We start from the raw sequence: 21926 nt of genomic DNA on the forward strand, positions 1-21926 counted from the left end.
ATCCAAACAATGAGTTCAACTACTGTGTATTCGATTGCATGTTAATTTTATACCTCAATCAATTAGGTTAAATTTAAGTTAATTTTCATCAATTTACATTTAACAAAATATACTTATCATCACGTGCCTTTGATGCACCAAGATTTTGCCCCACATCAGATCCAAAATCTAATATACCATGCTTGAATTCCAATTTGTTTTGCTGTGTTTGAAATAAAACACATAAAAATTAAAAAAAAAAACAATTACTATTAAACTTTTATATATAACATAAATGTTTATTGAAAGCACACAATGTATATTTATATTAAATATATATGCCACTATCATCATCCATACCTTATCTCGCAAATATATGGGATCAGTTACATAAATCCTGTTTTGCCATTCTGTTATATTTAAAGTCACATTCACCGTTAAATCATTAATGCCTAAATTTTAATCAAATTAAGATCTTAATCAAATCCGATGGAGTGAAATCTGCATCTAATCCAATTATTATGTGGACAAAAGTTCTAAGATCTATGGCATCCCTGCTCCTACACCGAATCCATCGTCATTCAAGGGTTGGGTCGCCTTTTTGCCAGATCTATGGTTCGGACTCGGAATCTCCTACCCACTTACCTTCAAAACACTACAACCATGAATTGGGAACATCTCCCCATGCATAATAGCATACAATTCCTTATGTGGGGATGTGATGTCATGTTGGCAAGTGTGGGTAGAGCTCTTGTTAGGAAATCCAAGCTCCCTTGCTTGAGGGTTCCTGTTGTAAAATTAGAATTAGCTAGCAAAATACGTTTCTTTTCAAAGGTCAGCTAGGGATAAAAGACCAGATCAGGTTCTCAACAACTTCGGGTTTGGGGGATAACTGAAATTTCGCATCTTTATTCTCCTCCTGAATACTTTGGAGGGCTTGGAATCGGGATGATAGTCCTCAGTCCTCACTACACCATGAAGAGTCCCCCTCATCTTTAGATAGATCAATCAGCAATATTCTCTCCTTCGTCTCCATTTACACCCGAAGAACTTCAACCAGTCCAACCATGGATTTTGACCTTTTTATCCTTTTTTTGCTCTCTGGGACATTCATACCAAGAAAGTATGATAGCTTTCAGAGAGCACTAATGCATTGGTTTAGTTTTCTTGTTAAAATTAGTGCTTTCGGAGAGCACTAATGCATTGGTTTATATTAAATTTTCTTATTAATATTATTTAATAGTAATATAATTGATTTTCTTCGTAAATGTTGTATTATAATCTTAGCACAATACAAATACTAAACTAAATAGCACATTAAATTCTGTTATTAACAATTTACATTTCCATCCTATCAGAATTTGGTACTCATAGTTTTGCTTCCCTTCTGTTAGTAGATACTTTGGTTTTGTCAATAAATTTTAAACAGAATTGATCTTGTGACCCTCTACGTGTAAGCCAAGTAATTGGTAATAATAACATAGATTTTTTCACCCGATATTTTTGTTCTTTAGGGATTCAATTCTTTCGGTCCGACTTCTTCATGAGACTCAACAGCACCCCAGCACTGAGACTAGTTGCTACAAAACCCAATGAAACCTCAGTTGACACATGGTACCCTGCAAAAAAAGTGAGACACGTCAAATATTTGTACTGCAAAAATATATATAAATATAAAATAAAATATTAGGGAGAAAATAAAGTTTTTTTTTTCATTTTTATTCCCTTTTGTTCCTTCTAATTTTTTCCTTCTTTTTTGGCTAGGGAGGAAGGGAATATGCAATACTATAGTTGGAAGATACCCACCACAGAAATCCAAGATCATCTTGCACCCGATAAAGCCCAGAACAATAGAAATGGCAGGCTGAAAGGGACAAAGAAAATACTTAGTTGCAAATCCAAAATCAACCATATAAAGATATTATAAAGACAGCTGTCCAGGGGGAAAAGATATGAAAGAGACATTAGCATCATATGACATTTATACATTAAAACACCAAGAATTTCAGCAAGATGAGCAAAAAAACACACTGAAAAATAAGAAAGAAAACACTTCAATACAACAAGATAGAGCAAAGATGTAAACCGTATAGTCAGGGAGATTCTACTAGAATGACCTAGTCCTAATAACTGATGCATGAACTTTCACAAAGTGTCGGAAGTTTGAATTGACTTTCAGAGGAAAATGGTTGGTGATACTGTAATTGAATATTGTAGAATCTAAAACATTGAAGGGGCCATGCCCATCAAGAATTATCCCAGAAAATAATGTCATGATCTATAACTTCCCAGCCATGGCAAAGAGAGATGATACTAGGTTGAAATCTTAGCATAAAGTACATCATTTCTGAAAGCTGTATGAAATATTTTAAGTATAAACAGCACCGAAAAGAAGCATCATATACCCAAGATAGTAATTTCAACCTGGTTCTACAATGGGCATAAAATGCCTTACCGAAGTATGCATTTTATAAACAGGAAAAGAAAGGACCTATTAATCAGAAGTGAGAAATTATCGAGTAAAGCAATGCTAAATGTTATATAAATTCATGCAGAAAAGGACAGTTGAGTCACCTGTAAATACTCCAACTCTGACATACTTTCAGAAATAAGAGTGTATAGTGACCTTAAACCTGTATCAGACGGTAATATGATCAAATCCAAGTGTACTCTTTTAATCTTTTTAAGGTTTAGAGGATAAAGCAAATATAACAAGAATTAAATTTTGTGAAGCATTGTTAAGACTGTCTCTTGTTCTTACAAATGGCACCTTGATAGCATAACAGAATGCGTAGAAAGGATTCAAAAAAAAAATTAAATACCAAAGCCAAAAATATGGAACCAAACTCCACTCGACTTGGCTAAGACTCGGCCAATCATTTTGGGTGGCTAAATATATGTGTTGCCCCCATTGAATAAATAGTCACCTTCCACAGTTAAGATGAGCTTGGCCAACATTTATCTCCACCATTGAAATAAAGAATCGGCATTAATATTCAAGATGGGTCTGATCAACATATTCATGAGTGCTGCCAACCAGCCACTGTTATATGGACACAAACAACAGAAATCAGAATCTGATGCATCTCAGAATCTGACTTGGCCCAATGAAGAAACCAAGACTCACAGGCATATCTATAGAAAAAGTTAAAAATAGGCTTGCATTTCAAGTAGCAGGACATAGTTATAGTACTAATCTGTTTAGGGCTGGGATACATGGTTAATAAATTGCTTTAAATCTCACGATCACTAATTCCAATGTTCTATTATTCTAGAAATTGTGTCTCCACATCCAGTGCTTTGTGCTTCTCAGCACATCTTATTGGACAGTTAAATAGAAAGGTGCTGAAATAAAGATCTGTAAAAGAAAAGAATACTTTTTGAAGAAGAAGAAGAAGAGAAGAAAGGAGAAAAGGAAGAGAAGAGATTTGAGAGAGAAAAGAGAGCAATAATGCTGGCCGCCCTCTTCACTATTATTTATAGTCTAAAATAATAAAGAGTACAAAGACCATTATGCCCTTATAGGGCGGCTAACACATAAAAAAGCATAAAACAATTAAAATAACCGTTCAAAAAGGACGCAACAAGAGTGTCGTGGTCCCCACTTCCTATCTAAACAATAAATATCAAAAACTACCACTATAGACTACACTATGTCTAAAACCTCAACACTCCCCCTCAAGTTGGGAGTAAATGTCACACATTCCCAACTTGCGTAGATTGTATTCAAGCTTGTTCTTTGCAACCCCTTTGGTGAAGACATCAACCGATTGTAGTTTAGAGGAGACATAAGGCAAGCAGACTTCTCCAGTTGTCACCCTTTGGATCGTAGGGAATATTGATTGCAAACTTCACTCTTATGAAGTGACTATCAACCTCAATGTGTTTAGTCCTGTCATGCTGAATTGGATTGTAGGGAATATTGATTGCAGCGTGGTTGTCACAATATATAACATCATGGACTCCTCAGCTTTTATTCCAATCTCACTCGGTAGAGATCTCACCCAAAGTAGTTCTGAAACACCATGAGCCATAGATCTATATTCAGCCTCTGCACTTGATCTAGCCACAACTGACTATTTTTTACTCTTCCATGAGACCAAGTTTCCTCCCACAAAGGTGCATACCCCTGATGTAGATCTCCTGTCACCTAAGAAACCTGCCCAATCTGCATCTGTGTGGGACTCCAGCTTTAAATTTTCATGGTCTGAGAAAAGAATCCCTCTGCCATGATGCTTCTTCAGGTATGCAAGTATCCTCTCAATGGCCTAGTGATGAACTAGAGGAGCATGCATATACTGGCTCACAACACTAACAGCATAGGAGACGTCTGGACGTGTCATACATAAATATAGTAGCCGACCTACCATCCTCTGATATCTTCCTACATCCTTAACCAATTCAACATCCAAAGCATTAATTCTATGGCTTGAATCAATAGGAGTATCAACTGGTTTAGTTCCTAGCTTCCCAGTTTCCTGTAGTAAATCCAACACATACTTCCTCTAAGAGATGAAAATCCAATACTTGGATCTTGCAACCTCAATCCCCAAAAAGTATTTCAGTTCAACTAGATCCTTGATCTCAAACTCTTACTGTGGTGACTTCTTGAGTGCATCAATCTCCTTCAGATCATTTCCTGTAACAACTATATCATCTACATATACAATCAATACTAACAAGAGTGTCTCTCTCCTTTTTACAAAGAGAGTATGGTTGGATTAAGTTTGTGTGTACCCAAAACGGATAAGTGCTCCTCTAAACCTATCAAACCATGCCCTAGGTGACTATTTCAAATCATATAGTGATTTCTTCAGCCTGTAAACTTTTCCCTTACCAACATTCTCATAAAAACCAACTAGAATGTCCATATATACCTCCTCCTGCAGATCACCATTAAGGACAACCTTTTTAACATCAAGATGGAATAGAGACCACGAATAGGTAGCTGCTAGGGACGAGAATTCAAATTGAGCTCATCTTAGCAACTGGTGCAAAAGTCTCCAAGTAATTAATACCATAGGTCTGTGTATACCCTTTTGCAACCAACCTTGCCTTGTACATCTCTATGATGCTATCAGCCTTGTACTTCACAGTGAACACCCATCTGCATCCGATTGTCTCTTTGTTTGTAGGAAGATAAACTATTTCCCATGTTTGATTTTTAACCAATTTTCCATTTCTTCTTGCATAGCTAGTTTCCACTCAAGTTTGGAAAAAGCATCACTAATATTCCTGAGTATAAGTGGCAACGGGGCGGGTTCAAGGCGGGGATCATATTCCCCGTCCCTGACCCCGATTCTAAAATTAACCCCCATCCCCATCCCCGATCCCTATGGGTGACAAGATTTGTCCTCCATCCCCAATCCCCAACGGGGATGGGTTCCCCGTGGGGACACGAATCCCCGAAATTTTTTTAGATAATAGTATTTTTTGAAAAATAAATTTACTTAAAATAAATAAAAAAATTAAATTACAAATAATGTTTTAAATATGTTTTGATATATATAAATAATATAATAATATATATTTAATATATATAATCAGGGGCGAGGCGGGGCGGGGCGAGGACTTCAATCCCCATCCCTGATCCCGATCGGGAATTCCTATTAATCTTTGTCCCCATCCCCGACCCGATGGGGTCAGGGAAGTTAGGTCCCCGTCGGGGATGGGGAAAATTGCCATCCCTACCTGGGTATAGACATATAGAATCTAAGGAAGAAAGGAAAGCACGGTAGAAGGGTGATAAGGCACTGTAGGAGAGATGGTGTGAAATGCAATGGATTGTACACTTTCTCTTCCCTTTGCGGAGTGCAATGGGAAGATCAAGATCGGAGGGATCAGTTGCCACAACAGTGTTAGATACAGAAACATCATTATCAAGAGAAATAGCAGGCTCAGGCTCAAGGAAAATACCTAGAACTGTATTAGCCAAACCTGGGATCTTAGATGGAGTCATGAATAGTGGTGCAGGTTCTTCTATCTAAGCATGTGTGGAGTCAACCCTCTTCTAATGGCACTGATAGACCTGTGGGGCTAGCCATAGAGGATCAGGCAGTGGGACTGCAGTTGCTGATGGTGGAATAAGTGAATCAGATGAAGGAACAAATGGCACTGAAAGAGGGACAAGTTGTGAGTTCTCCTCCCCAAAACACTCCCCTTAAGGAGAACCACCCAAGAAAAAGAAAGTGGACTCAAAAAAGGTAACATCCACAGTAACAAACCTACTTCCTGACATTGGATCATAACAACAATACCCCTTCTGGTTTTGAGCATACCCAAGGAAAACACATTTCTTGGCGTTAGGATCCAATTTCTTGCAATAAGGACCAAGAATGTGAACAAAGGAGACACACCCAAAAACTCTCAAAGGTATATGAAATATCTCCCCAAAGTGTGTGAAGGAACACAGTTAATCAAATACATGGCTGTGAGAACTGCATCCCCCCAAAAACGAATAAGAACTGAGGCACACACCATAAGGCTCCTTGCCACCTCCACAAAATGTCTATCCTGCCTCTCTACTACCTCATTTTGTTGTTGTATGTATGCACAACTACTCTGATGAATCACACCATGCTCCAAAAAAGTACGAGGATAAGTCCTTCTCAAAGTATTCTCTAGCATTATTTGATCTGAAGACTTTACTCCTCACTCCAAAATTATGTGAGAACCACTGGTAGAACTGTTACACCAAAATGGATACTTCATCACATGATCTCATCAGATATATCCAATAATATCGTGTATGATCATCCACAAACAAGAGAAAATAACAGTAATCACCCATGAAAGAAATGTGGTAAGGACCCCATACATCAGTATGAACAATATCAAAAGCAAAGGAACTTCTTTTATTACTTGGTTTAAAAGAATGTCTACAATGTTTTCCCAACTGATAGCTTTCACATTCCAAACTAGACAATAGAACAGACTCAAACAATTTTACAAACAAAAAACCTCAATGAAATGAAAAAAAAAAAAGATGACCCAAACGATTATGCTAGAGCATAATCTGACTCACTAACTCTGATCCACTACTACTGTTGCTACTAACACGATGGCTCTGATGTCTCAGAATCTCATCCAGAAGGTAGACTCTATTCACCTCATGACCACTCCCAATCGTCCTCTTTGATTCCAAATCCTGCAAAACACAATTACAAGGAAGAAAGGTCATTGAGCAGTTCAATTTTTTATCAGAGAGCTTACTAAAAGAAGATTAGTGTGGAGTTTAGGGACATGTAAGACAGAGGATAAAGTAATGTCATTAGTCACTCTAACTGTCCCTTTCCTAGCAATAGGAATATGAGAACCATCTGCTGTAGATATCTCTACTAGAGCATAATTGGTAAGAACTAAAGAGGGTACATATATTGGTCATGTGCTCAGATGCTCTTGAGTCTATAATCCAGGGAGGTACCTCCTTACCTGAGGTGAATACATGATTTGCAACTACATATAAACTACCTGTATGAGCAAAGGAAGTAGTATGGTTGGCTCTTGAAATGTTCTACCCATCTAAAGAACTAAAACAGGTTGAATCCTTCTTACTCATAAGTTGTCCATACTTTTCCAATTCAATCCTCACTGTTGTTGCTGCAATGGACTCTAGATCAGCCTGGGAGAGGGGTCCTAAAGGATCTCCTATAATTGCCACATTTGCATTTCCCTTCTTGTTCTTGATCCAAGCTGGTACAAGATGAGGGTAAAGCTCCCAACAGGTGTCTCTAGTATGTTTAGTCTTCTTGCAATTGTCACACATCAAATCCTTCTTGTCCTCCTTCCTAGCCTCACTACTCCCCCTATCTCCATTTGGCTTAGATTTAACTATACTAACCATAGCTGATTGATCAATTCCAGGCTGTCTCAACATGACATTCCTCCTAGTCTCCTCCCCAGAGACAAAGGCATAAGCTTGAGAAAGAGTCACACTTTCTCTAGAAAGAGTCACACTTAAGAGATGTTGCCTAACAATGTCAAATTCAAGGTTCAGCCCAACCAAGAACTCAAAAACCCTATTCTTTTCTACCAACCCCTGATAGGTTGTTGCATCCTTCATATTCTCCCAAACCACAGTTTCTAAGTGGTTGATCCCCTGCCAAAGAGCTTTCAGCATGGAGAAATAGGTGGAAAGAGGTCTATCTCTCTGCTCTGTACTAATCACCTAATTCCTTAACTGATAGGCTCTAGCTACATTTGTTTTTGGGAATAGGTTTCAGTCACTCCATCCCAAATCTCTTTTGTAGTATTAGCCCACAAAAAAATTTTACCAATGTGAGGTAATAACATAGAGTTACACAGCCAGGTCATTGCCATGTAATTCTCTTATACCCATCGGGAGGGATCTATATTAGGTTTCTTCTCCCCCCTAGTGATGTACCCCAGTTTCCCACGTGCACCAATGGCCATCTTGGCTGATTGTGCCCATTCAAGATAATTTGTACCATCAAACTTCACTCTAGTAATAATTCTAGACCCAAAAATATCACTACTACCTCCAACACCTAGACCCATGTTACCGGTGGACTTCTGCTCGGTACTCCAACTCTTCATTTTACTTCAAACAGTTCAAAAGCATAAAATAATTAGGTAGAGAGCCTCCAAGATCAAATCGATCTCACACACAAAGGTAACAGACCTTTTCAGAAGAAGAAAACCCTATTTGGAGAGAAATCTCTCTCCTCCCACTATCTTCCACTGAAGAGAAAAGTGAATCGGCCACTCTAGAAGGCCCAGAAAATTCCAAAAGCCTAACTACCCCCTATAGAATACCTAGAGAAGTCCAACAATACCTGAGCGCCCAAGATCATATCAAAATTGAAGAGTCCAACTTGACTAGGACTCTTCCCCACACTCCAGTTCTTCTTGATTTTGATGCCAAAACATATATCACCCTCCTAATGACTAGATCACACCAAAAAATCCAAGAACTTGGCAATCTGAAATAGATCGATCAACCCTTTATCTCCTCATGCAATCGACTGATCTAGGACTACATGGAAAAAACTTCAAGAAACCCTAGTCAAGCTCTGATACCAAGTAGAAAGGTGTTGAAATAAAGATCTATAAAAGAAAAGAATATTTCTTGAAGAAGAAGAAGAGAAGAAAGGAGAAAAGGAAGAGAAGAGATTTGAGAGAGGAGAGCAATAATGTTGGCCGCCCTCTTCACTATTATTTATAGTCTAAAATAATAAAGAGTACAAAGACCAATATGCCCTTATAGGGTAGCTAACACATAAAACAGCATAAAACAATTAAAATAACTGCTCAAAAAGGACCCAACAAGAGTGTTGTGGTCCCCACTTCCTATCTAAACCATGGTTTTCAAAACCGGATCAGACCGGATGGTCGGACCAGAAAAACCGGGAACCAATCAGGTGACCGATTCCGTTTTACCCCAAAACGGTTAATTTGCCCAAAAACGTTGATTTGGTCAGCAAACCGCTGACCCGGGTGGTCAAACCATTCAACGGTTTTGGTCATTTTTTAATTTTTTGTCAGAATGGGCCCTCCATTCGATTCAAACAGTCGGACCGTTCAACCTGAGAACCGGAACCCTAACCGGTTCATTGTCCGGTTAGGTTTTAAAAACCTTGATCTAAATAAATAATCAAAAACTACCACTATAGACTACACAATTTGTCTAAAACCTCAACATAATCCAATCTAATTGCAATACCAAATATTAGATATGCTATTATATATTTCTTCTTGTACATAATAGTTAAAGAAATACCTATAAACAATTGTGATCATAAAGGCAATAATGACAAAATAACAAAAAGAAAAAAGAAAATCACCCAACTCCAAGATAGGAACCAAGCCAAACATATTCAAATACATATAATTTGTGCCAGAGAGGGTTGGGTAATTATTTAAGACAAAAGCACAAAGCCTTATAAAATGGAGGAGGAACTACCTAAAATGGCAAAGATATTTGAAGTGAAGACCACAAAGGGATCTCGTGTAACACCAAAAACTGCCGGTATTGAGTCAACCTACAAGAAACAAAAAATATCTTAAATTTTTTAATTCAACTTCAAGCAGAGAGTTGTTTTCTAGGAAAAGAAAAGAGAAAATAAAAATTAACACAAATCAAAAGAACTAACAGCAAAGGCAATATCGCTGAGCTCAATAACGGCTACTGTAAGGAGTAGAGGTGTTGCCTGCCAAAAAAAAATTGAAGGCCACTGGAAATCAAGCAATAGTGATATAACATAGTAATAATGATAATTATATTTTCACTAGCTAAACATATGGTATGCAGATGGGCATTATTGGAGTGTACATCTTTTTTTTTTTTTTTTTTTTTGGGGGGGGGGGGGGGGTTAAACATACATCATATATATATAAACCTGTTCATGTATTCAGTTTGGTGGACGAAGGGTTTTGGTAAAATCAGTTAAACGTGAGAAGCTGAGAATGAAGATGAGGTGTTAGAATTTTAAAAACTGAACATGTAGCCTTATTAACAACTTGCCTTCCATACACCATCTTGAAGAGTGACAAACTGATTGCCATCGTAACCAGCTGTAAATGAAGAAAAAGTTGGAGGAGAAACATTAAAGATCTTCAATGATAAATACTAGCAACTGCAGCAGAAACTAGGCATAATAGCTCAGCTAAAGACCTTTATTTTTTTAAAGAAAGTAACTAATTATATTAAAATAAAGAAGCAGAAGAGAAATACATGAGAAGATGTACAACTCAAAGGAGTGGGAAGGCCTGCAGAAATTAGCCAGTAGAGAACGATCACAATTCACAATACATTACATCCAAAAGAGCACCAGATTTAGCTAACCCGTCAGCAATAGAGTTTTGAATTCAAAATCTCTAGCTTCAGTCAAGAAATGAGTCAGCCTCCAAGGACCACTATCCTTCACTCCCAACCATTTTATAGTATTTGCTGAATCACCTTCTATGGTTAAAAAATAGATACCCAGGTTCTTAGCAAATCACAGCCCCATTAGGGCAGCAAGCACTGCAGTGGTTAAGCCTAATCAGCTTCCCCAATTGGTCCACTGAAAGTCCAGTAGACAATGCCATCACTCCCCTGAACCACTCCACCAATACCAGCCTTGCCTGGATTGCCCAAGGAGCATCCATCAAAGTTTAACCTCATTCTCAGAAGGCAGTCCCAATTGACTCTGTCATACACTTTCTCGAGATCGAACTTAATTACCACACCTGGAGCTCCCTTTTGTCTTCTATCATCAACACATTTGTTGGCCACTAAGATGCTATTGGTAATCTGCCTTCCTCTTACAAAGAAGAGGAGACAAGACATTAGCCACTAATTTATAGATGCTTCCCACTAAACCAATGGACTTGAAGCTTTTAACCTCCAAAATACCTTCTTTTTAGGGATGAAGCTAATAAAAGTAGAGTTGTTTCCTTTATTCACAATGGTTAAATGGTAAATGTCTCTAAAAACCTCCAGAAGGTCCTGCTTGATGGTATCCTAACAGAGCTGATAGAACAACAAAGGAAAACCATCTGATCCAGGAGCTCTATCCCCATCCATGCTCATAACTTCTTCCTTAGTTTCAAATTCCTCGAATTCTTTTTCCAACTAAGAACTCATCTCTTCTGACAAAATGGGACTGTCATAAAAATTAATCGATGGTCTTGGATGTCTATCCACTCCTTGAGGTACCTTAAGATAGCATCAGTGATCCCCTCAGGACTTTCCACCTTGAACTTAGCACCTTGGATGTCTATCCACTCCTACCAAAAATAGGGGCTTTCTGTTGATAAGTGTTTCATGGGAAGGCTAACACCATAGACTGTTTGCATAAAAAGAAGACCTTTCCCTATGTGTTTCTTCAAATTAGTGCATTCTCTGTAAATCCAATGGAAAGAGTTGTTACTACTTACTAATCGCCTGTCCTTTTGCTACAGATATATGGGAATAGTTTTTCGCTTTGTTTGGGTCATAGTTGTCAAGGTGATGCCTAGGCAGGCGCCCTTGGAGGCTCGCCTCACCTAATCACCAAGCAGTTTTCTATAGCATGTTATAAAAAACTTTTATACTCTTAATTTTTTGAGGTTATAATTATAAAATAGACATTTTTAAACTAAAATATTCATTTTGTATGTTCATATGCTAATTTCTTTTTATTATTTTCTTATTTGTTAGGGTTTAATCAACACAAACATTGCTAAATGCTGTATTAAACCCTCAAAGACTTCAAAACCTGAACCAATAAGTAAGGAAGAACATAAAATGTTGTCCAATCAACACATTTTCTTCTTTTTCATTACTAATTTTGTGTGTTTATATACTTTTTCTTCTTCCACTATTTCTTTTCTTCTTTTCCTATAACAGAAATGGGGGCTCAGCCCCAATATTTTTTGAATTTTCTTTTCTTTCTTCTTTTTCTTCTCAGGAATATGTTGGAATATGTTGGTTTTCTATACTTTAACATGAAGTTTATACTTTTCTTATGAAAATTATGGATATTTGTTAAATATGATTATGGAACCTAGGGAACTACCCTAGGATACATGTTTTTACTTAAAAAAATCCATCGCCTAGGCGACAAGGCGCCACCTGTCGCCTAGACTCGCCTTGGCGCCTTGAAAACTATGGTTTGGGTGCAAGTGAAATAATGCCAACGAAGGTGCACAAGTTTTTCGATCCTTCTACTGTTTAGCCTAAGAGAAGGGGAAGAATTACGTGGAGATGTGTGAGAGCAGCATTAGTTTGGACCCTATAAGAAGAGAGGAATGCTAGGATCTTTTCAAAGAGGGAGAGAAGCAAAGAAGCAAGAAGAGAATGTGTAATGGTCAGGGTAATACACTAGATTAGAACTTTGGACTCTTTCTCACAATTCTCCTTTTAGTGTATATGGTGGAGAAATTGGAAGGCAGTGGCTGAAGTTCACCCCAAAAGGAAAGAGCTAACATCGGATGCTTCCTGTTGAAGGCTAGGTGAAGTTACATTTTGATGGGAGTAGTCCAGGGCCTCTAGGCAACCCAAGTCCCTCTTGAATAGGAGGGGTGATGAGAGATGGAGGGCACATCATAACCTTATCTTCTGGTCTAGTGGAAGTAGGTGATTCCATTACAGTTGAATTGCTTACTGCACTACAAGGACTACAGATTGCATACGACCTGAATATGGTAAATTTGGACATTGCGGGGACTTAAAATTGGTGGTAGGAGGGCTAAGGGAACTAGAGTCTGTATTATGGTGTTTTAGGGATGAGATGAAATTTAAATGGTTTACCATATTTTAGGGATGAGATGAAGAATTTAAATGGTTTACCATATCTGAGGATACATTGGGTGAAGAGATCAGCAAATGGGATGGTGATGCTAGGGGTGAATAAAAATCAGTTATATTGGGCTCAATTGTAATTATTTTATTTTTTATGAAGAGAGGCAGCATCTTGTGCCTCTCTAAGGGATGCTTGTACTGCTTATATTTGCTATTTTAATAAAATTTCACTTATAAAAAAATCTGCAAGGAAGCACTACAAACAATCAATACCACAAAGCCTTATATGTCCAAGAGTGACCAATAACATGTCAACCTTATTTAATAAGAAAAGAGAGCACCATCATAGGTAGTATGCAGTAATATTTCCTTCCAAGACATATCTAGAGAAGTCAAAGTTTTGACCATATTGACTGATAATAGATCTTTAAAAGTATATTCCCAACCAAGCAAATGGTTTGACATAGAAAAAGGAAAGCAAAATAGGAGATAGAAGGTTACAAGTGACAGGGATAAATTTCTGGCATGTCTTCACAACAAAGTTGTTGGACAAATCTTCCTCTTCCTCTTCTCCAGTAAAAAGCTAATACAGAATAAGCCACATCAATAAATTGTACTAGGAAACAATTGAGCAATCTACAAATAAAAAGAGGATCACAACAATTTCTGAGATACAACCAGACAGTTGCATTTCACAAAGAAAATACAGTTCAACCATCCCCCCTAACCATGTGTGTACACAAGAACAGAAGTACCCATTAGTGGCACAAACTTCCATGAACTATTGGTGCCCTACAGGAACGACTTCATATAATTTCAGTAGAATATGTACTTTTTTTGCCAAGCAAATAGATATTGAAATAAGATAAACTAGAAAAAAGAAGTATATAGATCAAAAAGGAGGTCTACCAGAATTTTAGAAGCCAACACTCAGCTCAACTAACAAGGCCATCAAACTGAATTGACTCATGAAACTTTGTTGACTTGCATAGAATCTAGTCAAGCCAGCTTAGCCAAGGTCTGGTTGAGTTGTCAAATTAAAACTATGGCATGTAGACCTTACACAATCTAGAATATACTACTCTTTATACCCAATAGCGGACACCATCTATAACAAGAATTCACCCTTTTACACCCCATCAATTTCTTTAAAATCAGACACAAATTAGAAAAGAACAAATATCAGCACATCTACCGATAAAAAATATAAGCACACAAGTATTCTTCTATATCTCTCGTTTTTTTAATTAGTAATAGATCAAGAAAATAGGTTTGAGGCTAGTGACATAGCTTTCCTAAGGACATGACAAAAGTGTCCATAGGCCCTCTCCTGGTTGCTTTCAGCAAGTCACCGTTTGGAATTACCTTCCACTTCCAAGTTGGTACAGACTAGAGTAGATAGCATTCTCAGACCATGAAGAAACATTAACAACTTAGCATCAATAGAATTCCCTTTACCATTGGATCCTGAATAGATACTAATATTCTCCTTCAAACTATGTTACCCAGATATGGCAAGGACACAACTGAAAAGCATCTCCAGCCCTAGAAGTCCAGGTTTCCTGCAGAACAGCCACAGTATTCAGTCTAGCAGAATCCTGAGTAGAAGGATATCACATATGAATGGGCACATATTTTCTAGTTGATGGGATTGTCAATGGGTCAGATCTGGGCCAGGTCAGGGTAAACCCAGTACAGAACCGACAAAAAAAGTGCTGAAGCTCTGGGCAAAAAAATTGCCTTGATCAGAAAACTGGAAGTGTTTTATTAGGGGAAGGGGAGGACTTTAAAGTGAAAGAATACCTTGGAATAATAAACACTAGAAGGTAAAGAAAAGAAGGAGCAACCAGTTGGTGAATGCCTTTAAAATTCTCATGCAGGAGAAGACTATATTTTAGGAACAGGAAATGGAATATCTGAATGTTCAAGCTAATTGGGAACCACCAATTCTTTCTACTGGAGGAATTCATTAGAGGCAGCATATCCAAGAGTGTAGAGGAAGATTTCACCAAGGTTTTGGCTAATGCTTCTCATTGGGAGAATATCTCTGATTCAACCATGAGGGCAAAAGAGGAGAGAGAAAGAGGTAAAGGTACTATTTCTAGTGGTAGAGGTTGAAGAGAACGCAAATCCCATCTTTGAAGTCTTTTTTTCTGATTCAATTGAGGAAAGGGTTTTTACGTCAAGACAGGGAGAGTTGGCTACAAAGATGGCAGCAGTTTTATTGGGCTAAGGAGACAAGGTTGTTATGAGTTTTGAGTTTATGAGGTAGGTTGGTTGGAGTGTCCCACTTTTTTGATTCCTCTAGAATTTTTTTATACGTGGGTCTCAATGATAAAGATTTTATCAATGGGCCAAGAAATGGTCCTATAAAGTTTATCAATACAAAATGTATTTCACAACAAAACTAAATGTCTCCAAAAAACTATCCTCATAACCAGCCTAATAATACACTCCCTTAAACTGGACACTTATGCCCAATGATGTCATAATTGAAATGTTTGGAAGTTTCAAGTTTCAACTCAACAGTCATCCTGTTCTTCATTTACTCATTGCTGCTTGTACATTTTACCTATGAATCAAAATTTTGTATTGTAAATAAGAAGATCTCTAGCAGAGAAACTTCCACGTTCATCAGACTTCCCATGGTTTAATATCCTTAAGCAGGAGAATTTCTGAAGACTTGATTGCTCATTCAACTTAGGAACCTGTCATGTCCAGTTCCTCAGCTGGATGGAACCAAGTCGAGGGAAAACTTTTCAGTTTCACAAAAGGCATATAGTTGATAAGCTATTAGGACATTTTTTTATGAATGAAGATAATTTTATTAAACCAGAAAAATTAAAGCATTACAGGATACCCATGGAGAGGCACGAGATGTTACCTCTCCTATCAAAGTATTACATCAAGCTAAAACAGAAATAAAAATTACAGTGCAGCCCAAAATAAATGTTCCTTTGAGGCCCCTTGCTTAGCTAACCGTTATTAGGGCAATTTTTCTAAAACTCGAAACATCAACAGTTGCAGAGCTTTCATATGCAAAGTTTGGAGTATATTACTCTGATAACAACAAATTTTGCAACAAGAGAGCCGATTCCTTAGTCAGGGCCCAGGATAAGACTTGACCCTTCCTGAGTATCCTATATTGGATATTTGGATATATATAGGGGAACTGCAGGGGATCACCCTTGAAGGTTATATTTTCTTTTTGTCCTTGTTTTTTTCTTGTACCTTGCTGCCTGCATTCTTTCTCTTCTCTCCATTAATAATGAATTTCATTTGATCTGGTTATAAGTTCATTAAAACTTATCCAATGAAGGAGTTTTCACAATGTGTAACAGGAAAGCTGTATTACGATTTTTTCTAACTTATTCATTAAAACCACCAACAGAATACATTTCACAACTTGCAAGCCAAAAATAAGAGGATAATTGAAATATATCTTCATGTTTAACTATGAACATAAAAGAGAAACTGCACCTTGAATGATGAGTACAGTAGAATTGATGCCAGTAGTAGGTTCACAGCCTCAAACCTCTAGAATAACAACACAATAAGTTACCCAATAGAATTGAGAAACATACAATTAAAAGAAGAAAAACATGAGGTGTGCATCAAAAAGTAGATTAACAACCTGAATGGTGGCAGTTCCAAGAAGAATGATTGATAAACGAAATATAACTGCACCAGCAATGCCATACGAGAGCACCCGACTCTGTATTTCACCAAAACAAAAAGTTCAATGACACATAACAAGAAGCCCAATGACAAGGATTGGGATAGGATGAGATTTATCACTTAGAAAAAAAATAATGGTTTTCTATGTAATTAAGAAAGCAAAGAATCCATAACCAGAACCTGAAGAGATAAAATGAGGGTATCAAACTTCATTAAGATTTAAGAAAGTAAAACATGAAACCACATGCCACTCAGCACCTGATACATAATTGGTACTTTGAAGTACTTGAAAATCAGAACAAAGACGAAGAGATTGTCTACTGACAAACTTTGCTCCAGCAGATACCTGAAAATATAATAAAACAATATATTTGCTATTGATAATAAAGTGACACAGAAGAAACAACATCCATTTGAAGTCAAGGGAGACAAAACCAACAAGCATAACATTGTGAGAATGGAGTTGGATAATGACATCAGAACTTAAATCAAGTAATAAAGGGCCATTACCCAATCTTTGTCTTGGCTATGCAAGGTTTTGGGAGGGGTCAACTGGATATGGACCTAACCTTTGGAATTTTTGCACAAAGTGACTGTTCTCAGACTTCAACCCACATTCTCATGCTTGTCAACCAGACATTTTATCGTTGCACCAAGCAATAGCCCCTAACTTATGTCCAGTAAGCCCTTATATAAAGTAAATGTATCATAAGCAACAAATTAAACATGGAGAATATGGTGAGGAAGAAAGTCCTTAAAATATTCAAAATATTTTCAATGATGATCCAAATCAAACAATATTGATTTCATAGCGTAAGCTAAGTATTTATTGATGTCAGACAAGCAAAGAGGGAAAAAATGAATAGAAAAAAGAAACCGATGTGCAGCAGTAACCATCAAGAGTACATGAGTATTGAAATTTGACATGTTACCACCAGACATTTAGGTCCATTTAAGAAAGACCAAACAACACTTTCAGTGGTGATGCTTTATGAAGCAGAATGTTGTGCAATATCAACAAATAATGCATCATCAAAATGAGTGTACTATAGAGGGATGGAAACTACAAGGAAATAACTAGAAATGGTTGTAATCAAGGGATAACGGGATAGAAAAAACTCAAGGGATAAAGGGATAGAAACTAGCAGCAAAGAAAAGGTAAAAGAAAGTAGAATGAAATGGTTTGTCCATGTCAGGTGAAGACTAACAAATTTATCAATGAGAAATGGTTCCGTGTAAGTTAGAGAAAGGGTAGAATTGAATTTGCTTCAAGAAATGAAAAAGTGCAACTAACATCGATATTAAGGGGCCAAATGCTTCTACGAATAACCAAATGTAAAATTGGCACAAGGACATAGTTGCTAAAATAATATGATCTACCATATGACCTAAATGTTTTGATTTCCTGGAAAGATCTTACAATTAATGATTGACTCTTACTATTCAATTTGTGAATCTTATGATTTATCCAATTCATGTAATTCATATCAATTTGCCCAAGAATAGTCCCTTTCACAAAGAAATTGAGCTGAAAGAACCTCCCACAAAAGTCAGATTTCAGAATCTGATAAAGACAAGTAAAACTATGCCTCCAAATACAAAATCTTCTTTCATTTACTACAATCATTCCAAGACTTACAATAAAAAATGCTAAAATGTTTGTCTTTACTTTCTTTAAATTTTTATCTTAAGTGGCAAATCACAAGTGTCATTTATCAAAAAATAAAAAATCATAAGTGTCCATGAGAAAAGGCCCAGGCAGTAGACAACATCAATGTTTAGCTTAGAACTCAGGAAAACACCAAAAGAAAAGCCACATACACTAGTAGCTTTTTTTTTATTGGCAAAAATAATAGCGAGTTAATCACATGCATAGAATAATTTCCCCTTGTTTTCAGCGTGGACTCCTGGCAGTTGGTCAATTCTCCGAAGGTCCAGAGATGGCGACGGGGAAGAGAGGGGACATGAGGAATAGAGAGGAAGAGAAGAGATGAGAGATGGGAGTTGCCTCTCTCTCAGAAACCCTAGGTCAAGGTTGTATTCTGTTGTCTCTCAGGAAAGAATTGCTCTCCCCTTTTTATAGAGAGAATTAAGGCTATCAAGGAAGGAGTTCTTTTTTATTAGGAAAGAGGATCCCTCCTATTAGGAAATGAGATCTTTTCTTTTGTTTGACTATTAAAGGATCATTATTAGAGAATCATCTCTTCTGGATTCTCTCCGTATGTAACCCTATTATACTGACATGACGTGGGTGACGTCATCGTTTGGCAGGCGTACTTTCATTAAACCCGCATGTGTAATTTAAAAATGCACATGTAACCGGCATTTATTCCCGATCTACTATGATTCCGCAGCTCTGTAATGGTGTTGGGTTCATCGCAACTCCACGCGTGTTCGGGGTTCATCGTAAATCCGTGTGTGTCCAGGGTTCATCGCAAACCCGCGCATGTCTTAACTTTATCGCGAATCCGCGCTAGCAGATTTTCATCGCAACCTGTCCCAGGTATGAGTTCATCGCAATCGCAGATCTACGATAAACTCATCACAAATGTGCGATGAGTTATGGGTTCACCGCAAGCGTCCATGTAGCGTTGGTTTGACACCCCCCATACTTTGATGGTCTTAGCGACCACTATGTACCTACACCCCTAGTAAGGCTGGCACATGCCCCCTCCCCTCACATATGGTTCCCTATTACAAGACACCCCAATACAGTTGTTCCCTGTTCACCTTTTGTGTTTCCATGGTGTCAGCGATCATGTCAAGTTTCAACTATTGGTTCAGCAACTTGTATTTTTATTCCTAACATACAATATTTTTCACAATTTGGACCAAAAGGTCCCTATAAATTTTGGATGGAGTTAATTCAGTAAATTTACGTTTTCCACAGGTCATGGTCCTAATATAATTTGGTATCTTTGGTAATGATGTAACCAGATGATAGCATGTATGTTTATTTTCTCCCCCCCCCATGCATCACCTTCACTTTGTTCTAAAGGTAGAGGTTGAAGAAGTGACCTCTGAACAGGTAACATCTAAATCACAGTATAAGTTTATGCCCTCTTCATACCCGGCAAAAAACTCGTATGCCTTTCCAACTCCATCTTTAAAGCCCAAACCAACACCAAATACCACTGCTGTGCAAACCTGCAAGATGAAGTATGCTATATATTTTAATAAAGGACCAACAGAAATCAAGGCATCAGGATAGTTACCAATAATTATTAACTAAGAAGCACTCACACATAATGCAACAGTTCTTATGGATGACACATAATCAGGGTCACGCTCCTGAATTTCTCCTGGAGTTCCAGCAGAGGAGATGGAGTGGGAGGCATTGTCAGTATTGTCACTGTAATCATGTGCTTGATAACTGGTCCTTCCGGTTTCTTCTGCAGATCCATTTCACCATCATATTATATTCAGACAGACTATAGGGAATCTGCAGGATTCTGAAATGTTTCGTAGAGCTCTCTGACATGTATGAAGTAATTAGAATTAGATTACAGAAACATTTGCTGTATTTAGAAACAAGTAAGGCTTGAATCAACCAATCTGTATGTGCATTATATTAAACATACAGTAATGTTTACAAGGAACTCTGCATCTTCGCAAAATTAAACTAGTTGAAGAATATTATATTCATGATTATAAGCCCCTCTACATAAATTAGAAAAATAGGCAAATCTGTGTTCATAAACAACATACCATAGATGGATCCCTCACTACCAACAGTGAGACTAATGCACATCAAATTACGTATGTAAAATTACATGATACATACCACTAGTCTACTAAAAACTAAAGAAATTGAAAATAACTAGGCTAAGAAATTTGGATGCAGGGGGTCCCTAGTACGTTATACATAGATAGGAGCATCACTTTATCAGATTAGGTTGTTATTGCTCATTTACATTTTCCAACATAAATCGCACCCCTTTTTTGTGCTACCACTCCCGTTACTTTGGGTGTATCCATTTTATTCATTTGACAATGTAATTTTCTTGGTTGAGTGGTAAAATTGTCCAGGATAATATCATGAAAAGTGAAAATGCAATTTTCAGCTGTTAATGAACACTGCATCAGTGAGTGGTATGTGGACGAAATATCCACAAGAACTGTTCTCATTGATAGAATAGAATTTTTCTTTTTACTGTATGGAATATGGACTGAATATAAATCCTACCTACGACTAGTTGTTATGAATGTTCCACCCACGGAGAATTGCGCCTATAAAATCCATGATTTAGATTTAAAAAATAAATGAATAAATTCACCTGAAGCTGACGAAATTTCTTCTTGTTCAGTCCGTCGGGCGCAAACAATTGGTGCGACACGAACTCGACGACGATACTCCACTGCAAATTTGAGAGAAATAGATAGAGAAGTTCGCAAGAATAACTAATACAAACCCAACAGGGAAATGGCATTAAAAACAAAAAAAAAATAAAAAAACAAAGACGAATGTTGATACCAGCACGGAAGACATCGTTCTGGTGTGTGAAGTGAACCAACGATCTAACCGAAGCTTTAATTGGTGAAGGAGGAGAAAGTCTATGAAGCCCTAGATCTAATTTCAGTCGAGACCCAACGCCATTGTGGACCACAGAAGTGAACCCCATGCTTACAACTGGAGAGGATCAATGTAAATGCCTCCTGCAGCTTCAGGTTCAGCTGAGGACGTCGAGCTCGCGATGTTTTCTTATCCTTCGCCCCTTCTCATTTTTCTGGTCGAATGCAATGCAGTCTCGTATAAAAGAAATATCGAATCAGCTTACACGTGGTTGCCACTTGCCACGGGTTCGCGAAGGAGCGAATGGCCATCGACCGCTAAAAAATAGCCACGTAACCGATTTCACTCTTGCTAATGAAGGGGCTTTTACTGTTGAATCAATTTAGTTTATTGGTTTTTTTATTTTTTAATTTGTATAATATATATTTATATATAATACATATTTATTAATTTATAATATATAATATACATAAATATATATAAAATATATAGAAATATATATATATGGATCGATTTGGTTAATCGATGTTT

General features: G+C 37.3%; 1 protein-coding gene across 2 annotated transcripts; it reads right to left on the bottom strand.

The window, feature by feature from the left end:
- Positions 1–1277: 1277 nt before the first annotated feature.
- Positions 1278–21614, bottom strand: PDE149 (integral membrane TerC family protein). 2 transcript variants are annotated; one of them, XM_010255131.3, is made up of 14 exons: positions 21357–21614; positions 21160–21240; positions 20126–20271; positions 19953–20029; positions 17141–17228; positions 16839–16919; positions 16685–16741; positions 13706–13787; positions 10463–10512; positions 10092–10148; positions 9902–9980; positions 2554–2612; positions 1786–1843; positions 1278–1598 (listed from the first exon to the last, which is right to left on the bottom strand). In XM_010255131.3, exons 1-14 carry the CDS (start codon positions 21502–21504, stop codon positions 1498–1500), a joined length of 1164 nt encoding a protein of 387 aa, XP_010253433.1. In that variant the 5' UTR covers positions 21505–21614; the 3' UTR covers positions 1278–1497. The 2 variants fall into 2 exon arrangements, with proteins under 2 accessions (XP_010253433.1, XP_010253431.1); XM_010255129.3 differs by having other exon boundaries at positions 20126–20274; positions 21357–21613.
- Between the last annotated feature and the right edge of the window lie 312 nt (positions 21615–21926).

The sequence above is a fragment of the Nelumbo nucifera genome, chromosome 2 (genome assembly GCF_055504915.1).
Source record: "Nelumbo nucifera cultivar China Antique chromosome 2, China Antique-T2T, whole genome shotgun sequence".
In the NCBI taxonomy this organism is placed as follows: domain Eukaryota; kingdom Viridiplantae; phylum Streptophyta; class Magnoliopsida; order Proteales; family Nelumbonaceae; genus Nelumbo; species Nelumbo nucifera.